At 46.1% G+C, this 21,415-nt stretch overlaps 1 protein-coding gene across 50 annotated transcripts in view; it reads left to right on the plus strand.

Annotated features, from left to right (window-relative positions):
* SORBS1 (sorbin and SH3 domain containing 1) overlaps positions 1 to 19,313 on the plus strand; it is a 174,820-nt gene extending 155,507 nt beyond the window's left edge. For 16 of the 50 annotated variants that reach the window (XM_074590488.1, XM_074590478.1, XM_074590496.1 and 13 more), the window contains 10 exons: positions 878 to 924; positions 2,646 to 2,760; positions 2,868 to 2,993; positions 4,048 to 4,242; positions 6,144 to 6,875; positions 8,163 to 8,279; positions 13,998 to 14,057; positions 14,690 to 14,880; positions 16,189 to 16,301; positions 17,093 to 19,313. In XM_074590488.1, coding sequence (XP_074446589.1) covers positions 878 to 924; positions 2,646 to 2,760; positions 2,868 to 2,993; positions 4,048 to 4,242; positions 6,144 to 6,875; positions 8,163 to 8,279; positions 13,998 to 14,057; positions 14,690 to 14,880; positions 16,189 to 16,301; positions 17,093 to 17,160 — 1,764 coding nt within the window. In that variant the 3' untranslated portion in view covers positions 17,161 to 19,313. The remainder of the gene's footprint in view (positions 1 to 877; positions 925 to 2,645; positions 2,761 to 2,867; positions 2,994 to 4,047; positions 4,243 to 6,143; positions 6,876 to 8,162; positions 8,280 to 13,997; positions 14,058 to 14,689; positions 14,881 to 16,188; positions 16,302 to 17,092) is intronic. The other 34 variants (XM_074590486.1, XM_074590491.1, XM_074590497.1 and 31 more) reach the window with 6 other exon arrangements.
* The last annotated feature ends 2,102 nt before the right edge of the window (positions 19,314 to 21,415 follow it).

Consider the following 21,415-nt stretch of genomic DNA (forward strand, 5'->3'; position numbering starts at 1 on the left):
TTTCCCAAGGGCCAGATGCTAGTCCAGGTGTCCTGGCCAAATACCTTTTCCTGCCTCAGGGATTGCTGCTGGGGCTCTTGACAGCGGCTCTGTTTCCCCTGAGGTGCTGCCCTGTGGTGGTGGGTGAGGTGGTCACCATGTGGATGTGAAGCACGCTTGTCTGCCCTTTATGTAGTTTCAAATGGTCTGGTGCCACATGAATGTGACTACTTCTTATTTTACACTCTGTTACTGAAATGACTTTAAAATTGTTTGAATATTTTGTGGCCATTCAGACAATTAAATCAAGCTTTAAAGCCCAGGCCTGCTGTCAGTGTCCTCTCTGGCTTTATAGCCACCGAGGACATTATTTTAGACACGTGCATCATTTATTCATATTTCCTCCTCACCTTTGTCTCTTTCCTACTAATTTATACAGAGTACATGGGTCACATTGCAGGATTCAGCAAGGCCAGGTAATAATCAAGAGCCACATCAGATAAAATCCTACTGTTCTTCTCCCAGCAAGTAAATTTTGTTTCTCCATTCACACGTCAAGGGAAATTTGGTCCCAGCGCCCCAGTAACTGTAGTTACTGGAGCAGCTTTCATTCAACAGGGTTTGTCACATTTAACAGTTTAGTGCTGTTAAATCCATTTCCTGCAGAGCTCTTAATTACTGTTATGCCAGAAGTTGGCACTTTTTGCCCTGGTGGGAGAGACCCATCCAGCATCTTTGGACTGTAGTACCAGTTGCACACAAGCTTGTAGCAGAATACCTGCATTCACTTTCTTCCCCAGACTAATGTTAGCTGTAGAAGAGTTTGGATGCTTTTCCTCAGCAGAGGGTTGAAAACTAATAATTATTTTAATGTGTTGATTTTTTTTTTGATCTCCAGATGAGACCCGCTAGAGCCAAGTTTGACTTTAAAGCACAGACGCTAAAGTGAGTACAGCCTTGAGTATTCTTCCTCTGCTTTTTCCCCTAGGATGCAGCATTTATGAAGTGTCATGCAATTGGATTCATGTTTTGGGAGTGTCTTTCCAGCAGCTCAAAGCAAAGGCATCCACAGTAAGGCAGGGAAAAGTAATATGAATCTCGCAGGTCATAGCCTCTAAAGGACCTTTAGGAAAATACTTCTTTCTTAGAGCATCTGTATCCCACGTGGTTTTGGGGGCAAACCCACATTCTTTATTGGAACAAGTGAGCGCTGCGCTCTGAGGCTGTGTGGAGCCACGGGGGAGTGCCTTGGCTGATGTTCCTCCTTGTACCTTGTAAGCAGGACAGCTGGGTGAGACCTTTTGTCAGCAGCTCTGTCACTGCCCTTGTGCTAGAGATGGAAGGGATTCCCCTGCATGACATCCCTGGTTGCGCTCCAATTTAGGAGCTGGAAGAACTGTGTTAGTAGCTCACTGCGTAAATCTGCCATACAGATGGTCAGAAGAAATAGATATGCAGAACAGCAGCATCCTTTTCACTGTGCTAAGCGTAACCCAAAGTCAGCAAGGGACTTAAACAGATGCCTGGCTTTAAGCAAGTAGGTGGGTCCATGACTGAGGATTTTCCTGATTCAGGAGGACCTATAAGGGGTACAGACTGGTCACTGCTCCCCTGGCATCTGTGGATACACCAGCGGGATGTTTCTGGTGGCCTTGTTGTACCTCTGAGCTCTGTTGTGGTCCCTCAGGTGAATCACACAGCACTATTCATACTTTTTAGGGAACACTGCTGTGAAGAGAAGGCCTGGAAGGCCTTTCCCTCTGCATGAGCCTGGAGAAGCTCTCATTTTTAACATTGTTAGGGAGGGAAGAAAGAAGAACAGAATTCAGTGAAGGACCTGCTGTTTTTCGTCTCAGGTGCCAATGTCCTGAGAACATTTTATGTGTTCTGTAGGTGATGATTCATAACAATTTACGCAGCATCTCTTCAGCACCTATAATAAAACTGAGGCAGATGCATGGTGTAACTGTTGTGTACCTTGAGCAGAATGCACCAGGGTGCCCAACAAAAGTAAAGCAGAGCTTGTGAAAATCGTGTTAGGAAAGGCCAGGTTGACTGTTTTCCTGTGGGGACCCAAGTAGTAGGTTTATGAGCCTAGTATAAGCTGCCCACAGTGGGAGTTCCTCAAGTTGCAGACATTCATCATTTTAGCACTGAAGACTGTAGATTGAAATCCCAGTTGTTAGCCCAGGTGAGGTCAGTGGTTGTGCAACCACAGGCTGACCAGAAGTGTAATCGTTGCAGGATCAACACTGGCGTTCATCTGATCAGCAAAATAGCTTCCATTAAAGTCATGTGTCTCTTTGGTGGGCCCTTGTGACATGACCTGTTTCAAAACAGGAGTTGAGCATGGCTCATCATATCCAATATGGAAGGCAGCCCAGTGGCATGCTTTGCTTGAGCTTGACCCCATTGCTGCTGGAGGCTGTGTGGTTAGTAGGGCCCTCATAGGCCAGCTTTTTTGAGAAGATGCGCAAAGAGTAAGAGAGTCCCTGAACATCACGATATGAACAGGGTAATTCCCAACATGTAGCTTTCACTTTGGATGGAGCATGATTTTTATCAACAGGGCTGATGCAGCCCTTGGTACATAGGGGTTGCTGGACAGCAAAAGAACACATCTGTTCTCCACTGAAGTTCTGATGGAGTGCTTGTATTGTTAACAGGGAACTTCCACTGCAAAAAGGAGATATTGTTTACATTTACAAGCAGATTGACCAGAACTGGTATGAAGGCGAACACCATGGCAGAGTTGGCATCTTTCCACGATCATACATAGAGGTAGCTGCTTTCCTTGCAGGTGTTCTCTTTGTCCGCTCCCTTTTGGCCAGTGACCAGTTTGTGGGCTTTTTGTATGCGACTCATTTGATTCTGTTTGTTCATTCTAGCTCCTCCCACCAGCTGAGAAAGCTCAGCCCAAAAAGCCATCACCGTTGCAAGTATTGGAATATGGAGATGCTATCGCCAAGTTCAACTTCAATGGGGATACCCAAGTGGAAATGTCCTTCAGAAAGGTAGGACTATTGTGCTGGTGAATTGAATCTGGACAAACGCTGAGGTTTTTTTCACACTAATAACTTGCAATTTCCAAATGAAAGCTCCAATAAGATGAACTCCTTATTCAGGAAAGATTCCTTCTCATCACCCATGTTTTTACTTCATAGTCATTATGTAGCGCGTTGCATTGGGAGCGTTGCAGGTAGGCTGAATCAAGAAGTGCCAATTGCTTCCTTAGGGCTGGCTGAGAAGATACTTTGAACACAAGCACTGGCAGCCTAGCTCTGCAAGGCAAATCAGATATTTGCTGACGTGTCTCCAGTCTGATCCTCTCCAGTGGAGATGCACACAGTCACGTGACAATGGTGACGTAGAAAAGAAGGAAACTGGGTTCACCTTCCTTCGTACTACAAGCTAAATCATTGAGCACAGGCAGGAGAGGTTCTGTGGTATTGAAGTGACTGGCTAGACCTGAATGCAGAGTGAAGGGATAGGAGTGGGTTGTGTAAAGGCTGTTCAGAGCAAAGTCAGCCATATTTAGATTAAGTAGCAGCATTTCTCCATCTCAACCAGCTGTTTTGATGCTCAGATTAGATCTTGTCTGTCTTTTAATTATACATGAGGGTGGGGCTTGCAATTTATATTAAGGTTCTGGAAGTCACTTCGTTTGTCAGCAAAACAGGAGAGAGCATAGAGCGACCTAGTTTAAACTGTAGACCTGTGCATGCTCCCTGTATAGCTCATATCCCTGAGGGTCTTGTGGTCAGCCTGAAACTGCTGGTTTCCATTTTTTTAATGGGCTTTAGCAAGTAGGGTCTTAAAAATGTGAAGTGAGCATAACTGAGTCTGCAGACAGCCCAAATCAGCACCAGAAGATCTGCATTTCCTCCTTCTCTGAACTGAAAAATGTCATTCCTACCCAGAGATTAGGGTTAGGACCACATAACTGGGAAATGGGAGCTGAGAGCAACCGATTGTTTTAAGTCAGATGCAGCAAGATTAAAAATGTAATCTGCTTTGGAATGATGAAACATGTTAAAGTCAGGACTACGTTACTATTCCTTCCCATAGGGTGAAAGGATCACGTTGATTCGACGAGTGGATGAGAATTGGTATGAAGGAAGAATCTCTGGCACCAATCGCCAAGGCATCTTCCCTGTTACTTACGTGGAGGTGCTCAAACGCCCAGTGGTCAAGAATGCCATCGACTATCCTGACCCACCAATGTCCCTCTCCCCTAACCGCAGCATGACAGCTTCACCACAGGTATTTGGACTAGATGCAGCCAGTCACAGCACCGTGCAGAACAGAGGGATGTTGCCATTGCTGTGCAAAGAGCAATAGCTGAAAAAGGCTGTACCTAAGACTAGTGTTTTGCCCAGTAAAAGCCACGTGCTCCCTGCAGTATGCTGCAGCTGCAAGAAAAGGTGATGTTTCGTTTACCAGAAAGGTTAATGAATGGGTCATTTGGGGATTTGGAGACTCAGCTTTTCGTCTCTGGTCTGTAGCTTGAATTCAGGCCAGGTTGAAAGGGCTACAGTTCACAGCCACCTGAATAAATTTCACTGCCAGAGATGGAATGAATTGGTGATCCAGCTCCTCCTGAGTGCGTATTTACACTTTACAGACCTTCACTGTGATGAGTGATTTTTTTTTTTATTATGACTGTTAAAAGGGCGTCACAGACTGCTATAGTCTGTAGGAGTCATTATGTTGATCCCAGTCAGCTTGAATCAAGCTGTGTACTTGCTCCTAAACGTTCCAGCTCACAACCAAGGTTTTGGGATACAGGGTCAGGAAGAGTGGCCTGTATTATTTGAAATAGGTGCTAAATTAACTCAGGCTTTGAGAGCAGGCCATTCTGGGATCTTCCATGAATATTAGATTCACTGTAAGCCATACTGCAGTTCAAACTAGAAATCAGAATGGCAGCAGGTAACTGTATGGGGATCCCAGAATGTTTGCCATGGAAAACATACCAAACAGGCAGTGAGTCTCTAAATACCTTTGTTTTGCTCTCATCCTGCAAAGACTCATGCTTTTGAGGGTCAACATACATGTCTGGGTTGCGGCCATGAGGTTCTGATGCATCCCCCTGTCACCCACAGGGACTGAAGCAAGGTCATTCTGAGGTCAAGACTGCAAGGAACAAAGGTGGAGATTTGGGCACGGGAGGAAGGGATATACAGCCCAAAGCAGATGGGAAAGGCTGTTATGGCTCATGCTGGTGTCTGGTGGCTCTTCCCTAAAAGGAGTGTTTTTATTCTTAGCTACTGTAAAGAGGAAAGACTTGTTGCTTGTCAAAGTGGACCTCAGCTGAGCTTTTCTGTTTGAGCTGGGCAGTCTCTCCGTAGCTGTGGCCTGTCTGCCACCAGCTCTCTGCAAGCTTTTCCCTTTGATGGAAGGAATTATATTCACCCATTTCCCTTGTTATTATTTTGATTTCTCTCTTAGTACGTCAGTTCTCTCCCTTACTTTTTTGCCTAACTTGGCAGAGGACTGAGAAACTCTGATCAGTAGCTGATCTCACTGATGTCACTGGTGGTAATAGCTAAGGGCAGAACTCAGTCATGTGTTCTGCCTTTATGAATATAGGACCTACTTTAATCATTTAAAGACCAAATAGCCACAGTTGGCTTTTTTGATCCATTTCTCCTCCACAGCTTCAGCAATGCAAGTTTCTTGAGGAGCAAGCATTGCTCGTGCAAGAGTTGGATAAAGTCAAAATTCATTGCAGCAGTGAATTCTGACTGAGTCCACAGCGTGAGCTGCTGGGGTCCCAGCTATTGCTGCCAGGCCAGTCAAATGCTACGTGCTGCCGTCACGGATGGTGGCTTCACCTGCTCCCTGAAGGACTTAGGGCATATGGTATGAAGTCTAAGGTCTTCCACAAGACACTTTGTGTCTGGGATTCTGGCAAAGGCTGGAGAAGGATATTAGCAGCACAGATATAGACTGGACTCCATGGTTGGAGTAGCTGTGGACGGCACATTCTCCAACATGGTGCACTTGTCTGTGGAAAACTTATGCACCATGCTTGGTCACAGATCTGCTCCTCTCTACACTCGCTCTCTCTCCATTTACTTTTGCTCAGTCGTTTTGTATTTTCCTTTACTATTTTTTTGTTCATTTCTTTCTTTTTCTCTCCTGCTTTTGTCTCCTTCAAGTCTCCCAGCTCTGACCTGCTTCATACACCAACTCCTCCGCCTTTGCCTTTTGCGCGCCGCGCCTTATCTCCAGAGGTGCAGGCAGTCACATCTGAGTGGATTGCTCTGACCGTGGGAGTGTCTCCTAGCTCCACTCCTGCCATAACTCCTCCATTGCCTCCTCCGCCTGAAGCCTCCCTCTCTCACACTGACTATCTCTCGCCTTCTGCTGCAGCCAGCCCTTCCCCCACGGTCAGCCTCCACCATTCTCATCTCTCAGGCTCCTCGACTCCCAGCTCCATTAAATCCCCATTGCCCTCTTACTCCTCCAGACCTCAGTCCTCCGCTCACAGTTTCTATCAGGCCACTCCGCAAAGTGAAGAAAAGTTTGTTGGCTCCCCTTCTCCCAGCGTGAGCTACTCTAACACCCCTCGCTGGGCAGTGGAGAGCCCCGAAAGCGTCCTCGCAGAGCAGCGTCAAGCTGCTCCAAGCAGCCAAGCCTGGCTCCAAAAGACTAGAGAGGGCAGCAGCAACCCTGAGCAGAGTGCTCAGACTGCTCCCAAGATCTCTGTCGAGCGCTGCCTGAAACCATCCCAACTAGACATGCGTGTGAGCCCAGAAAAGAGACCTGTGGGCTCCTCTGACGACAACCAGTTGTGTCAGGAGCTAATGGCTATTGTGCAGGGAGGTAAAACAGAGAAAAGAGGCATGAGGAAAGGTGATTTGGGAAAGTTTCAAAGCGGGGAAAAGAAGGTACTTCTCCTGCATGTGTGTGTGCTGCTCTGAATCCCTGATTTTAACTGGTGTGTTGAGGTTTGCGTTGCTCTGCTGGCCAGGCACAGCCATTGGCTGCCACATATCATTTTGATGATCCTAAGACCTTCTTCCAGGGGTCACCAGTGGCATTCACTGGATAGCAGATCAAAAAGTTTTATAAGAGGGCTCAGGAGCAGGACTGACTCAATTGGTCATGTCTAATGAGGTGATTGTCCCAGATAGTGGCTATTACCAGGTGTGTCAGATGAAAGTATCACATAGGTCTCATGCCCATATGCCTCACTGTGTAGAATGCAGGCAATTCCTTGCTATTCTGAGATTTTCCAGTGTGCAATGGATCATGTTTGGTGATAGGATTTATTTGTTCCTCCTAAAGCTGAGGACTGAAAAGCCTTGTAAATGTCAGCCTGGCTCCTAGAATCACAAAAGCTGTCCCCTGTTGATCCTGGAGCCTGTGGTTTAGTGGACCTTAGTCTGGGATGTGCGTCAGTAAGTCAGGGAGGCTTGATTGTTATCTATTCAATGAGTGGAATTTTTTACCTTTGCGTTTCCAAAATGATGTGGGAGGGTCTAGCCACAAATGAGAATTAGACCTAGTGATATTTTTCCCCAAGAGTTTTTAGTTACATGTAGCTGTATGTTATAATGAGACATATCATGAACACAGGGGAACCCTGCAGTAGCTTCATCAACGTATCTTCTGCCCCTGGTCTTGGTATAGGAGATCTGCCTTACTTTGCAGCTCTCAGTTGACTTGGGGTCCGTTGTATGCCAAAACACATTACAGCACCCCCATGCTACCTTGTATAAGAGTGGTAGTTTGGAGAGCTCAAAGTCATAGCATTATAAATACTGTCTTGGATGCACTGCGATAGCCTCCATGACATACTCCATCTGCCAACGTTAAATAATGAAGAACTAGGGTTTCTAAAATGACACATTTCACACTGGGAAATCTTCTGACAAATTCTTTGATTTCTGCTTGAATCATAACCAGAAGTGTATTGAGAGCTGCATAAAGACTGTGCTGTTTACCATCTGGATATGTTTTTAGTAGCATTTTTACAGGCGTAACCTGCATGTTCAAAACAGAATGAGGTGGTCAGCTCTGACAAACCATCTGGAAACTGCACTTGCCCTTGCATGGAGTTACGTTTGCTGTGTGTGCGTCAAATTTACTGGATAGTAGATGCTCTTATCACTAGCAGTGATGGTGATAAGAGAGTGTGTGCCAAGCTGACCAACTTTTCTTTTCTTCAAAAGACTGCAGACTCAAAAGCATTCTCTTCATCTGCTCCTCTCTCTTCCTATGCCCTCTCTTCCTCTACTGTCACAACACAGCCACCTCCCAGACTTACACGCAGAGTCAATAAGCCACAGGTAATCATCTTTGCTGATAACTCTTCCATTACGTAGAGTTGTTTCCATGCCATGCCATTGTTTTATCATATGCTTGTTTAGCCATTCATTAATTCCACAGGTAAAGTATTTCTCCTGTCATTTAATTTAGAATTTTTATTAAAAAAATATATTAATATTAATTCCAGGCTGTGCAGAAGGGCAGGTATGGGCAAAATCTTCAGCTGGTGCAATCCACATAGCTCAAGTCTGGGTTTCTGCCAGTTCGTACCAGCTGAGGATCTGATTTTCTGTTCCTCCAAAGGATTAACCCGGGGCTTATTTAGTTCTGACCTTGAGTTCCTACAGCTCGATTGCATTGTAAGGCAGTATCGGTGGCCTTGTTAGCCGGAGTGATGTAGCATGACATACTTTGGTTCAGGTTTTGTTTAACCATCTGAGATCAGGATTCGGGGTCTGAGCGTCTCAGAGCTGGGGTGTAAGGCATACCCAACTTGGTATGCACAATGTCAGGGACCTGTTCCAGCCTTCTCAGGTAGGATTCGGAGATTCTCAGCTCCATTGCTGAGAGCTACAAACGTCTTTAAAGAGGGATGCAGTAGGGTCTGTGCAGCGTAACCAACTCGGCCTCAGCGCTGTCTGGTGGGACATGCAGCGTGCAGGAAGGAGCAGTGCTTGCAGCTACTGGCGTCTCGTCAGTCCTTGCGGGCGGCTTCCACAAGATGGCAATATTTGAAACAGAAAGCTCACACTTAGCAAAAATTGGACTGAGTTTGTAGCGATGGATATTGGGGAAGCAATCTTTGGCTTGATTGATGAACCAGGCAGGCTGCTCGTGCAGGATGTGTGGGAAGTAATTGCCAATGTTACTTATTTTCTTGATCAGTTTATGAGAGGGAGATACAGTTTTACTGTTACCTTTACTCCCCGCAGTTCTCTCTGATTGTGAGCTTGCACAACTTTTTATGGAACGACCACCCCTTGCTTCCCTTTCAGTTTCCATACCTGATTCCAATAGGGTACATATTCTTCTTCATGTTAAAAACCCACAGAAGGTTTCTGTGTTGGCCTGTCTCCTGAACTCTGGTCTGCTTGGTCCTGCTGGTGCTCACACTGGATGTGTGCAATTCAAAAGAGCAGGAGCAAAGGGCCACATTTAGGGAAAGATGTTTCTCCCGAGTACTGACTAACATGCAGTTAGTTCTATTTTGGGTGTTGCACCTGGTTGTAATAGAACCCTTTGGCCTTTCTTTGCAGTTGAAGTCAAGCCAAAATTTATATTTTATATGCCTTGACAATCAGAGCATTGTCAGTGTTAAGTTAAAACTGTGTGAGACATTATCAGTAGTGTTGACCTCCTTTCCAGCTCCGGGTCTACAGTTGTTTAGGGAGCAGGAGCGCTATTTATATGTGCAAATGACTTCTCATTATCTGCGTGACCCATACAGAGGCTGATGGCTTCAGCAGAGCTGCAGCTACTACCCTGGAGGCCTTTTCAGAAATCTGTCATCTTTTCATTGATTTTAATCAAATGAGAAAAGCACTTAGTAGACATGGAAATCAGACATTACATTTAGTTTTTGTTTCCATTGCTGTCCATCCCTGGTGTTTAAGGTATTTTACCATTTTGAATTTTAGTTTTCCTTCTCATTATAGAGAACCTCCCCAGTTATGAAGTTCTGACCCAGCATTTTTTGCAGGTTTAAGACCCCTTTGGTAGAGGGCTGGGATAAGGACTGTGTTCTTGCCTGTTCCGTTAAGTAATAATATGAAGTGCAATGGCTCTTTTAGCTATTCTGAAGTTATTTCCTTTTGTTTAGTTTCACAGTCTGAACTAGAAAGAAAAAAGAATGAGCCCACAGCATATGAAAGATATTTCAAGTATAACCTGATAATTTGTTTTGATAGTCCAGTAAAACATGATATTAAGCAGTAACGTCATCTATCAAATTAATTTATTTCAGGGGACCCTCAGAAATTTTCTGGTTTCATTCCTGTTTTACTCTGAGGTCCCGTTAGCACAGCGTGACGGGCAGCGGTGGTGCCAGCAAGCGTGTGAGCAGTGCAGCAGCTTTGGCCCTGGGGCCAGACTGCGGCCGTGGGGTGGGGAAGGCAGGAGCGGCTGGACGAGGGCCCCTGCATCGCCCGGCAGCATGAGGGATGTCGGTGGGGGGCTGTCTGCTCCTTTCCACTTGTACAAAACCACTCAGGCGGAGTGGTGAGTAATTTCACCCACTTTGTGCTGGTAGAGAGGAGAGCGTGTGAGGAGGATGCTCAGACCCCGTGTTCCCTAGCACAGACCAGCTCTGCCCGCTTAGCATGTCCATTACTTAGCGCCATCTCCCAAGATAAGCTTTTATCCCCCCCCAGCGGTTTTCCGCTGCTCCACATGTTCAGCACAGTGATGTTTCTGCCCAACACAGGGACATTTATTGTCCAAGCCAGAGTTGTGCAGCCTGCAGCAGGCATTGGTACCTGTTCCCTATGGGAGATGCAATTTTCTGCTGTAGATGCAGCCTTCAGCTTCTGATCCAGCAGCCAGGGAGTCCTTCCGTTGACCTTCACAGCCTTGAGGTCAGGCTGCTCGGCTCTGCAGCTTCTTCAGTGTCCTTTGTGGGAGCTCTTTGGCCAGCGTTCCCCTCACTTCCACCAGAGCTGGGGCTTGGTGTGTGTGCAGAGGTTTTCTTTTTTCTGTCGGCTGGGCTGGGGAGTCCTCCCTGCTCGTGGTTCTCCATTCACACGTGGGAGCATTGCTGCTGAAGTGTGTCCTTCTCTGAGGTGATACCAATTTGTTTGTCTGTCTGTCTTGCCTGTCTGCTAGCCTGTTCTGCTTAGCTTTCTTTTTGCTTATGTAGTCACTTAGCTTCCCTCAAAAAGGGATGGAAGAAGACATATAAACAAGCGCTGCAGTGGATAGACATGCTGATGATGCCTGGCTTGGCTAGGAGCCGGGGAGAGGACTATTGAGTAGCCCCAGCATCTTTCTTCCTAACAGTAAAAACCTGCCTCAGGGCTTTTCTAGGCTCTTAATATAGAACCTTTTTCTGGTATTCTTACAAACCTGTGGTGCTCTTTAGATCCATCCCCAAACTCCGTATGAGGTGGAAACAGTGGCCAGCTGTCCTTCATGACTGACTGTACCACATATTTATAATGTCTGTAGACATGGAGACACAGACAGTTCAGCACCTGCTGAAGTTTATGCACTTAGTCTTACCAAAGCATGTAGCGCAGCTGAGGGAATAGGACTTGAGTTGTCCTCAAGGGTTGTGAGTACTTAGTCACTTCTGGGGCCCTCAGTTTATCTCAAGCAGCAGCAGGGCTGGCTCTGTTTTTAGGGAACCTCTGGGTTTTATACTTTGGAGCTGTGCCCCACACTCGCTGATTCCTTGTCTGGCCCTGGCACATGGAGCCACCACTGTAGGTGGCACGTGGGCTTTCTGAATTGGTGTTTGAAGAGCAATTGGACCTATAACTTTTTTTTTCCATCTCTCCCTGCAAGAATAATGTAGTTTGGGGAAAAAAAAAAAAGCCATCTAGGCCATGCTATCGGCATCAATTGTTTGAAGCAGTGGGGTGATACATTTCTAGCCTAAAATTATAGGGTCTGTTCTGGTCAGTTTTTCATCCTGTTTGGCTAATGCTGCATAGCTGCTGACCTCGGGGTGTTTCATCAGCTGCCTGGATCTCTGGAGGAAAGGCCAGAGGGGACCCACTTAGTCGTGTGTCCTCTTGGGAGCTGGGTGCCACTTGGCCTCTGCCCGTGCCCAGCTGCCTCGTGAAGCCCCTGTGGGGGTCCTGCCAGCAAAGGGAAGACGGCCAAGTTTCTGGTGCTGGTAGGCTGCACCTCCTGGTATTACAGATATAAACTGGCACAACGGAGCATTCAGAGGTAGCGTCAATTTTTGAGCTTTCAAATAACTAATTTAATTCATAGTTATTAATGCTTTTTGGAGTAAAAGCTGGTCAGGGAGGTCACAAGTAATCAATGAGAAATGGGCCACGTGGTCTTAGGAGCTCATGGAGCAATTCCAGAAGTCAATTTATTAGTATGGAGCAGAGAAGCACTTCCTTGAATTAAAAAAAAATAAATCATTTTTACAGCTGCCTCTCACCTCAGCCTGGAAATTGTTTTTCCCAGCTACTTGACCACCTGAGTTAACTCTGATCTCATCAGATTTGATGCACTGTATCCAGTTTGTCTGCACAATGTTAATTTTAAATTTCTAGTTATTCCATTTGCCTTTCAGGGCTGATGACAGACAGGCAGGAATGACTTTCAGAAATCCTGTGACAATTTCACACAGTGAATGCTTTGAAAGTGAATTCCACTGCAATTAGCCCATCCAACTTACATTTTGTTTTCTCTTTATAGACATATACATGGTAACAGAGCATTGTTTCTTGGGGCAGTGATCCCAGATTCCAGCCCTAGACAGTACAGCTGGCTACAAAGGAGTTGCTGTGGAGTTGGGTTGGCCTAGAGGGGGTTACAGTCCTCGAGAAAAGAGACGGTTTGCTTTAATACAATGATGGGCACAGCTCCAGAGGTCCAAGATGTGGTTCAGAGGAGCTTTGAGAATGGGAATTAGACAGGGATGAGCTCATGAGCCTTGAACTTCTCCAAACTCTTTGAGCATGCTTGGGCTGAAGGTGTCACAAATCTCTTTTTCTTCTGCTTCTGCTCTGCCTCAGGATGCCGTGAGAAAGCAGGTCTTTACTGAAGGGCATTGTCAAAGTGAATAAAGAGGAGGAGGGAAAGGGCCTTTGGAATTTGGGTTGAAAATTGTGTTGAATGATCACAGAAGATGTCAATGCTTTGTACCTTACCCTGTCCACTTTGCCAAGCAGTCCTGCAGGTAGTACAAATAACACTAGTTCAGACAGCCCCTTTGCACACAGCATGCCCCTTGCTTTCAGTAGGTGTTCAAATATGCAAAAAACGTGCAAAACCAGGCTCTGGATACCTGTGCAACTTTCTCAGTGACTTTCCGCTTCCCTAATAAAACCTCCAACCCCAAACACCCTGATTTTCCTTGCTGTGCCCTGGGACACCCTGTGAAGAGGTGTGACTGGGGAGAGAGGCAGGGCAGAGCCCAGAAGCTTCACAAGTGGTGATGTTTGGAGCTGGGTTTTCTGGTCAGGGCCTCCTCTGTCCTGAAGCTCTGCCTTGTTGTGGAAATGAACGGAGCAGCTCAGATCCTCGCTTGGTACAAGCCGGAGTGATTCTGATGGGGCTACATGGCATTGTGCCTTCTGAGGACCTGAGCTGGTCTTGTTTAAGAAGCGAGTTACAGTTCTCTCCTGTGTCAAAGTCATTGAGGACTTTTCTAAAAAGAGCAGCAGATTCCTCTCAGTCTGCTTTTGGCCTTTCATGTTTGATGCTCTCGAGTATGTGCTTCTGTCCTTGTTTTTTTTTTTTCCCCCTGCAGGAATGCGGTATGACACTGTGTACCACTTCTGGTTGTAGCGGTGTCCATAACCTTCCGCTGTTTCGCTGTCACTTTTCTCTTTGCAGTATTCTCTGTGCTGCAATGCAGTTGCATTACTGGAGCCTTAATGTCTCTTGTGTGAACAAAAGACCTTGTTGTCCAAGAAGCGTGGTGTTGGGGCGGGGAGGGAAAGAGTTGTTCATTTTTTTTTGTTGTTGTCTGCACTCCATTTAATTTTTTTTTAAATTCTGACCAATATAACATCTGCTAAAATGTCTTCCTTATCATTTGCTTGGTGATCACACAGCCTTCCCACCATTCATTGAGAGCTGGACCAGATCTCACAGAGTCTGAAAAGAGCTATGTGGTAAGGCCACTGTTTAAATCAGATGTGTAGTCCTAGACTCTCTTCACCCAGGCAGTAACACCTCAGTAGAGATAAAATGCCAGCACCATTTTTAGCTGCAAAGTAGGTACATATTTGTCTGTTTGCATATATTGTTTGGTTTGCAACAGAAAAGGGGAATTTAGCACTTTGAACAACACGTATAGCCAATGAGAAGTTGGGCTAATTGTGCTGCCAGTCCCTGGGTATAAGTTAAATGAAGCAAAGTGCATGAACGGAGCGGCCCGCCTTGCATTCTTGAACTGACTTCATAACATTTGCAATGGTGCCACTGCATAACTAATTGCAAACTCTTATGCTGCTGCTTTTAAAAATATATGCATATGTATTTGTTACAAATCTTCAAACTAAATGCCAAATTCTTCTGTATCTTGCCTGTTTTTCCATGCTTACACCTGGATCCCTTCTGCACTCCACTACCTGGATATTTACCTGGATCTACAACTCTTTTTTTTTTTTTTTTTTTTTTTTTTTACTGGACTTATGTGCTGCATCTGGAATGTCCCATCTCTTCTTGTCTATATTTTCCCTTCCCTCCCCCCTGTTGACTGTTCTTTGGGTGTTCTTGGATGTCAATGCTGCCTACCACGCAGGAAGCTGTTTGCAATGAGATCATAAACATTGCAGAAAAGTCTGTTCATTACTGCAGTACTATTGCTCAGCCTCTTGACTCTCGCCACAAGGTCACCTCTAATGACAATAAACCATCTCTCATCATTTCTCAGCAACCTCAAGCACAGCAGCAAGGAGCCAGCCCTGACAGAAGTCAAACACCACGAGACATGTAAGTCCTTTTGGCTCCCATCTCTTCCAGGGGCCTTCTCTCTGACTGGTGGTGAAGATGGGGAGGTGTGAAAGCTTCAGCGGTCCAGGATTTAAATTAGAATTATGGGAAAGTGTCAGCGTTTCTGTGAAGAACAAAAATAGCTACATCATCATAATGAGTAGTTTAAAACTGGGACCTTTGTGTGTGTATAGCGCCTGAAACAATTACCTCGTGATCCAGGACTGTGTCTTCTTCGGGTACTTGATTCATGCTGGTTTTGGAGACTATCTCAATATCTTTGTATCTTGAAGCCGGAGACAAATTAATATCTACTGGCTCATATGGCGTGGGTCAATGTGTTCACATTCATTCTTAGCTTCTCACAGTGCAGTAAGCAGTCCCGCGCCAATGCCCCTTTGGTGGGTTGTTGGCCAGTTCCGCAAATGAATTGGTGGCTGAACGATCTGAGAGACCAAGGCTGAGATTGTCAAAGATACCTGGTGGGCCTAAATCTGGAGTTGCCATTAAGCTTGGTGGGGCCTTTCACTGATGGTTTTGAGACTGGTAGCCTGCACTGTGTGCTGGGGACTGAACTTCCTTGGCACTTGGCTCCTGAAAGGAGTCTTTGCTTTCCCCTGCTGCTTAAGCAGAATGGAAAGTCTCACATCAGCTCTATTTTCACTCCCCACAGCCAGGGGATCCCAGCCTTCCCAAATTTTCCCAGAGATTGTTTCCACTCCATAAAGTTCCTTTCTGATAAATACAGAGTGCCTCTGGTGCAAGTGGTATCTCAGGGCAGGATTCAACTTTAGATTTTGTTTGCACCGTATCTCCTCAGCTATGATTTGCACAGCAACCTTGCTGCGGTGGAGTAGGCAGTTTCTGAAGTCCTTCACATTGCCATTTGGTCGTTCATGGCCCTGCCTATGTGCCTCGGCAAGGGAGCAGATGACTCATTTAGCCCAGGAATTGAGTGCATCTAGGTTTTGGCTTGCGTTCAGTAGGGTCTGCGCTCGTACACTCTCTAGGTGCTGCACGTTAGGAAGACTCCGGTTGTTACAGTCTATGGAGACAATTACACGGCAAAAGGGAAACAGAAGCTCTCCACATATCCCGCACAGTACAGGTGTGACACTTTTTACTGTCACGGCCTTGTGACAACAGCCAATTTAATGCAGTTGGCTTCCATCTCTCAAATGGAAAACACAGGTCCAGAGTGCATTGAACAAAATATAATAGGAACTGGAAAGGGGAAGGGAGAAGTCTCCTCCTGAAGGGATGTGAGGGAAATCCAATGGCTAACGTGCGGTATCTTTCTGGTTTTAGAGTTAGCTACCAAGCCCTCTACAGCTACACTCCTCAGAACGATGATGAGCTGGAACTGAGGGACGGTGACATTGTCGATGTCATGGAGAAATGTGATGACGGCTGGTTTGTGGGTGAGTGTGACACCTGCCTGTCAGCAGGGCTTTTTGAGATGTAGGTGAGGAGTTTTGCAGAGCGTCTGGAAGTTACTATCATTTGCAGGGTCAAAATCAACTCAACTTTTTTCACAATTTCTCATCATTTCCCACCAAGAACATTAAAATTGGGGTGCAGGGTGGTGGAGCTTTGTTTTCCTTGCTAGGTCTCTAGTTTTTCCTTTTTTCTCTTCTTAATTTCCCTGTTCCCCTCTTCCTCCTGATCCTGCTTGCTCACACAGAAACAAGGAAATCTGGAGTTCCGTAGCTTTTTCAAAGCTGATGGAACCATGGCAAATTACAAAAAGTGGCGAGTAGGTGACGAAGGGAACACATGAATGAGAGTTGCAGTCCCCGAAATTCCAGCCTCATCGGCAGCTGTATGTTTAGCAAAATCTAGCCCTTTACCTTCAAAGAATGCAAGCCTGGACAGCGTTCTGCATCTAAACAGTGCACATCTAGGCTTGTTATCTCTTTCTGAGGGAGATTAGCTCGTTTCCACTGACAGGAGTTTGGCTCCTAGCATATAGGCCCCGGAGCTTTCACCAGCACCTTAATAATTGTTAAAAGGGAAGACCAAAGTTGATTAGTAGCAGAACTGGTTCTCATCTCATCTATACCAAAAGGTTCTTCGACCAGGACTCCTGTTTAGTTTTAGAAAGCAGGGCCTGCAGGCCGGAGAGGCTGCCACCTCTACCTTTTTAAACCCCTAAGCCTTCCTGCCATGGCTCCATCTTACTCTGGCTTCCTTGTGTTTTATTTTGCAACAGGTACGTCCAGGAGAACAAGGCAATTCGGCACCTTCCCAGGCAACTATGTGAAGCTTCTGTACCTGTAAAATAACAGTGATCCCACCGCCACAGCGATGGGGTTGTTCTCCAGATGGTGTTTTTAAACAGCGAAGAAACAGACAATTTATGAATGTAATAGACAAGAAACGAGACGTGTTAGGAGGATGTGGTTATGTGGTACAGTATTGAGTTGAATGTGTAGCCCTGCTTCCATGGATTCAGGGTGTGATTTGTTTGCTGAAGAGACAGTTTCTAGTTTACAGTGCTGCCTTTGTGTGTCCCTCTCCCCTCCCCAGCAAGAGTTCTGATGATAATCTTAATTTGTATGGAGTACTTACCTCTGAGAAGGCTTCAGGGAAGCACAAGGTGTAGGTTTTGTTTGTGTGTTGAGGTAGGATAGTGCTTCGAGGCAGTGCGCAGCCCTGCAGCTGCTCCCTTTCACTGGCAAGGGTCAGGGAGGCCAGGCTTTCTGCGCGGTTTCTGCCTCGCTGAAGACTCACTTTGCTCTGCCTTCCACTTCCATAGAAAACCTTCCTTCCTGTCATGCACCTTAAGACCCTGCACGGGCAGAGGACAGCTGAAAGGGTTAAACTGCAGAGCTCTGTGTGGAAAAGGAGCTCGGGACCGGTGGTTTAATCCAAAGAGGTCAGCCAAAATGTAATGCAAACGTGCAAAAATCCCAAACCCTTTAATAACACATTAGCTATCTCTGCAGGGTTTTTTTTCTTTTGTGCAGGGGGTGTGTGTGTGTGAGTGTATTGTGTGCATCAAAACGAACCGAGTCCTGTTTTTTAAAGAGAAATCAGCCTGGCTTTGACATTTATCTGCACAAAGAATAGAACCAATAAACAGAACATCCGTGAGAGCAAATCCTGTTCATGAGTCCTACGGGCGTTCGCTTTCTCTGCTCCTCCTGCCCTGTTGCTGGCCCTAAAGGATGGCACACTTTTTGAAGCATACTCTTTGGGATGAAGGCTTTGCATCCTTTCTGGCATTGAATCTTAGAGGTTCCAGTACATCTGAGCAACGTATCACTGAGGGTGCCTTTTTTTTTTCCTTTTTGGTTACAGTGTTGATGGTAAGTCTCAAATAAATTACCTGCATTTTGGCTGCCTCTTAGGCATACAAAATAGTCTAATGAATTTGGAAAGCTGTTCCCAGAAGTTAATACCAGTTACATAGATTCGTTTTTCCTTGAGGGAAAAAAAAAACATGGCTTGCCTGTCTGCTTGCCTCTAAATCCACTATGAATACTCTTTTGATAGACATTTTGTTATTAAGAAAAAGCATAAACAAAACCGGTTCTATCAGACTCTGCTTCCTACAGTCACCATACGAATAGCAAAGGGTTAGATTGCTATTTTGTCATAAGCCGTATTTAATAATATAAAATGCCTATTTTTATGCTGATGCTTTTATACAGATTTATTAAGAGTAACTACAACTAACTGTTAGCACGACTTGCAATGTTTTGATAAACTAGCCATGCTCCTGGGTTTGAAATCAAGTAGGCTTGTCTTCCGCCTTGCTCAGCGGAGGAGAAGACTCGGTGTCTCAGAAGTTTGACTGTAAATATGTATATTTAACTTTGTACAGACAATGTACTTACCTTGTATAGAAAAATAATTTAAACACATTGAGTGAAGGGAGGGAAAAAAAAAAAAGGCAGTTGTGAAAGGTTGGGATTTTTTTCCACTTTTATTTAAATGATGGAATTCCATGTATGTTCACATAAAGAGTTTTAGCACAAAATATCCATTATGAAAGGGTTTCAGATATGACACAAAGCACCACTGTTTATTTTCTGCAGGAGTTACCTTTAATCCTGCATTTTATTTATGGGTTTGTTTTTCTGCTTTGGGTTTGCCCTCCAGTTATTTGCAGCAATATTTAGGCCTGTTGCTATGATTGGATTAACACCAAATTAATCTATCCAGCAAAGTAACATGATGATACTGACTGTATATAACATACTCATTTAAAGATTTACTTTTTGTTCTTGCTCTTGCCATTTTAAGTTACACACACACACACACACACACACACACTCTCACATACAAACTGCAACTTATTTTTGTGTTGATTTTTTGTTTCTTATTGCAGTGGATTACTATTTGACAATTAATAAATGGAACTATTGAATTACTATTGTGTTCCTTGTACAAATTATTAAATAAAGTCTATTCCCGCTCTTCCTGTAGCAATGCACTTTTGTACTAGGGCCCTTCTGCGGCTCGTTTGGCTGTGTCCATACTGAGCAGGGGGTGTCTGCCATGGGCTTCCCAAGTCCACCTCAGGAGTTCTCCTGAGCTCACTGGTTCTCCCTCCAGAGCCATAGGCAGACGAGAACTTTTTCTTGAAGAAACCAAGGTGTAAAAGCAGAGTAAAAGCTGGTTTATGCCCAGATCTCAGTGTATCATGGGGTGAGGGTGCACTGCTGTGGCATGCGTGCAGACCTGCAGCTCAGGAGCGTACCCGAGTCCTCTGTTTTACAAAGGGTCTTTGTGATTCTCTCTCAGATGAGAAGACTGCACCGGTTAAGTAGGACAAGAAACTCCGAGTGACAACCTTTGTGGGAAGGGATGTCGGTTGATGTTGGATTTACATGTGAATTTTTAATGCTGGCTCGGGTCAAAAGCTGTAAGACTGACTGCTGCGGTAGCTGCGCTCTGACCAGGCACGTGCGGTCGCAGCACGAACTCAAGGGGCTTGTGCAAGGTCTGTGCTGAACGCACCACGGCTGCCAGCCCTGCAGCAGGAGAGCCAGCTGGGGCTCTTTGGTTGTGCCTCGTGTAAAGAAACAGTCCCCGCAGGAGCAGAGCGAGGGGAGGCGGGAGCTGAGCTGCCCCGCGCTCAGTGGGGGTCGGTAACGCACAAGCACCACGTCAGCGCAGCCTGCACCTCCGGTTCCTGCAGCCAGAGCAGGGCTGTGCCCACCCCAAAGGCTGGTCTTTCACAAGGAGTTCGGTGCCCTTGAGACCTCCACCTCGGGCTGAGACAGAATTGGGCAACGGATTTAAACTCTGCAGCAATGCGACCGGATGGCCGGGCAGACAGATACGCATCATGGCTCCATTCGCAATGATTTTAGGAAGTCAAACTATAAACAAGTCAATCCTAAACCCAAACTAACAGGACAGCAAAAGCCTCAAGCTATTTTCACATCCTTAGCAAGCACACAGACACAAGCCTGTTTTTCTGTTTCACAGGTTATGTTATATAAAAAGCAAAAGGGCGGCCTGGCCACTGCTCTGCTGCAGTCTCTAGCCTCGCTAGCCCTTGCTTTACAGTGCCATGGCCAGGCTGGGGAGAGAGACTCAGCTACAGCTATTGAACCTCGATACTTACTGGTGCCACTACCCTAATATACTTGCCAAGGAACAAGCCAGAGATGCTTTTGTGACTGCAGAAGCCGGGCATGTAGAGAGGGGAAGAGGACCCAGGGGTGTGTCACAGCCCTCTGGAAATCCCCTGTACCTGGGGGGGAAGGAGCTCTCGGTGTCGCTTTCCTCACCACCAGGAGATGTGTGATGATGTGGTGGAAGAGCAATGACTCTCTGGTAGAGATGAGATGAATAGTCTGGGTGCGTGTACCTTGGAAGGAAATAACCTGTGAAATGACAAGTTAATGCAGGAAAAAGGAGGAAGCTGAGAAAGGGGATTGCAGAGGCAAGGGCATGCCTTGTGATGGGATCGTTCATGGCTGTGCCTCGTAGGGCTGGAACTGGGGCGAGCTGCCTCATCCCCGCTTTCTAACTGCTCCCTGGCCGTGGCTGAATCCCAGCTCCAGCAGCAGCCTCGTGCTCCAGCTCACTGATGTTCTGCCTTGCCTGAGAGGTATTTATTTACTAAATAAGCAGCAATGCTTGCGCTCAGTTTGTAAATTCCAGCAGGGTCGCTGTAACCAACTTCTCCCACCTGTCCACTGTCAGATCGGTGGGGGCTTAACATGCAACTGGAACAACTGCTTTTCCTGAATGATGGCTAAAGAGGTTGGAAGATAAACACATACAGAAGAATTCCTTCTTTTGCTGGTGGTACCACCCCTAAGGGGGTTGAGATAAACAAAACTCTGCCTAAAGCTGTGATGGACCCGGGCTAAATTAGGGGAAAGGTAATACCCATCCCAGGCCCCGCCCTCACCCATCAGCTCCCAGCTGGGAAACGGCCGCTTATTCCCATCGCCTCTATTAGGTTTCGGAGTTAACATTGCAGCGAGCCGAGCCGCCTTTGCCGGGGCTCTGTCGCACCGGGGTTGCCCGGCCGGTGGCCGGCTCTGCAGCCTCCTGCTGGCCGCCGCTC

This window comes from Larus michahellis, chromosome 6, assembly GCF_964199755.1.
Source record: "Larus michahellis chromosome 6, bLarMic1.1, whole genome shotgun sequence".
Lineage (NCBI taxonomy): Eukaryota > Metazoa > Chordata > Aves > Charadriiformes > Laridae > Larus > Larus michahellis.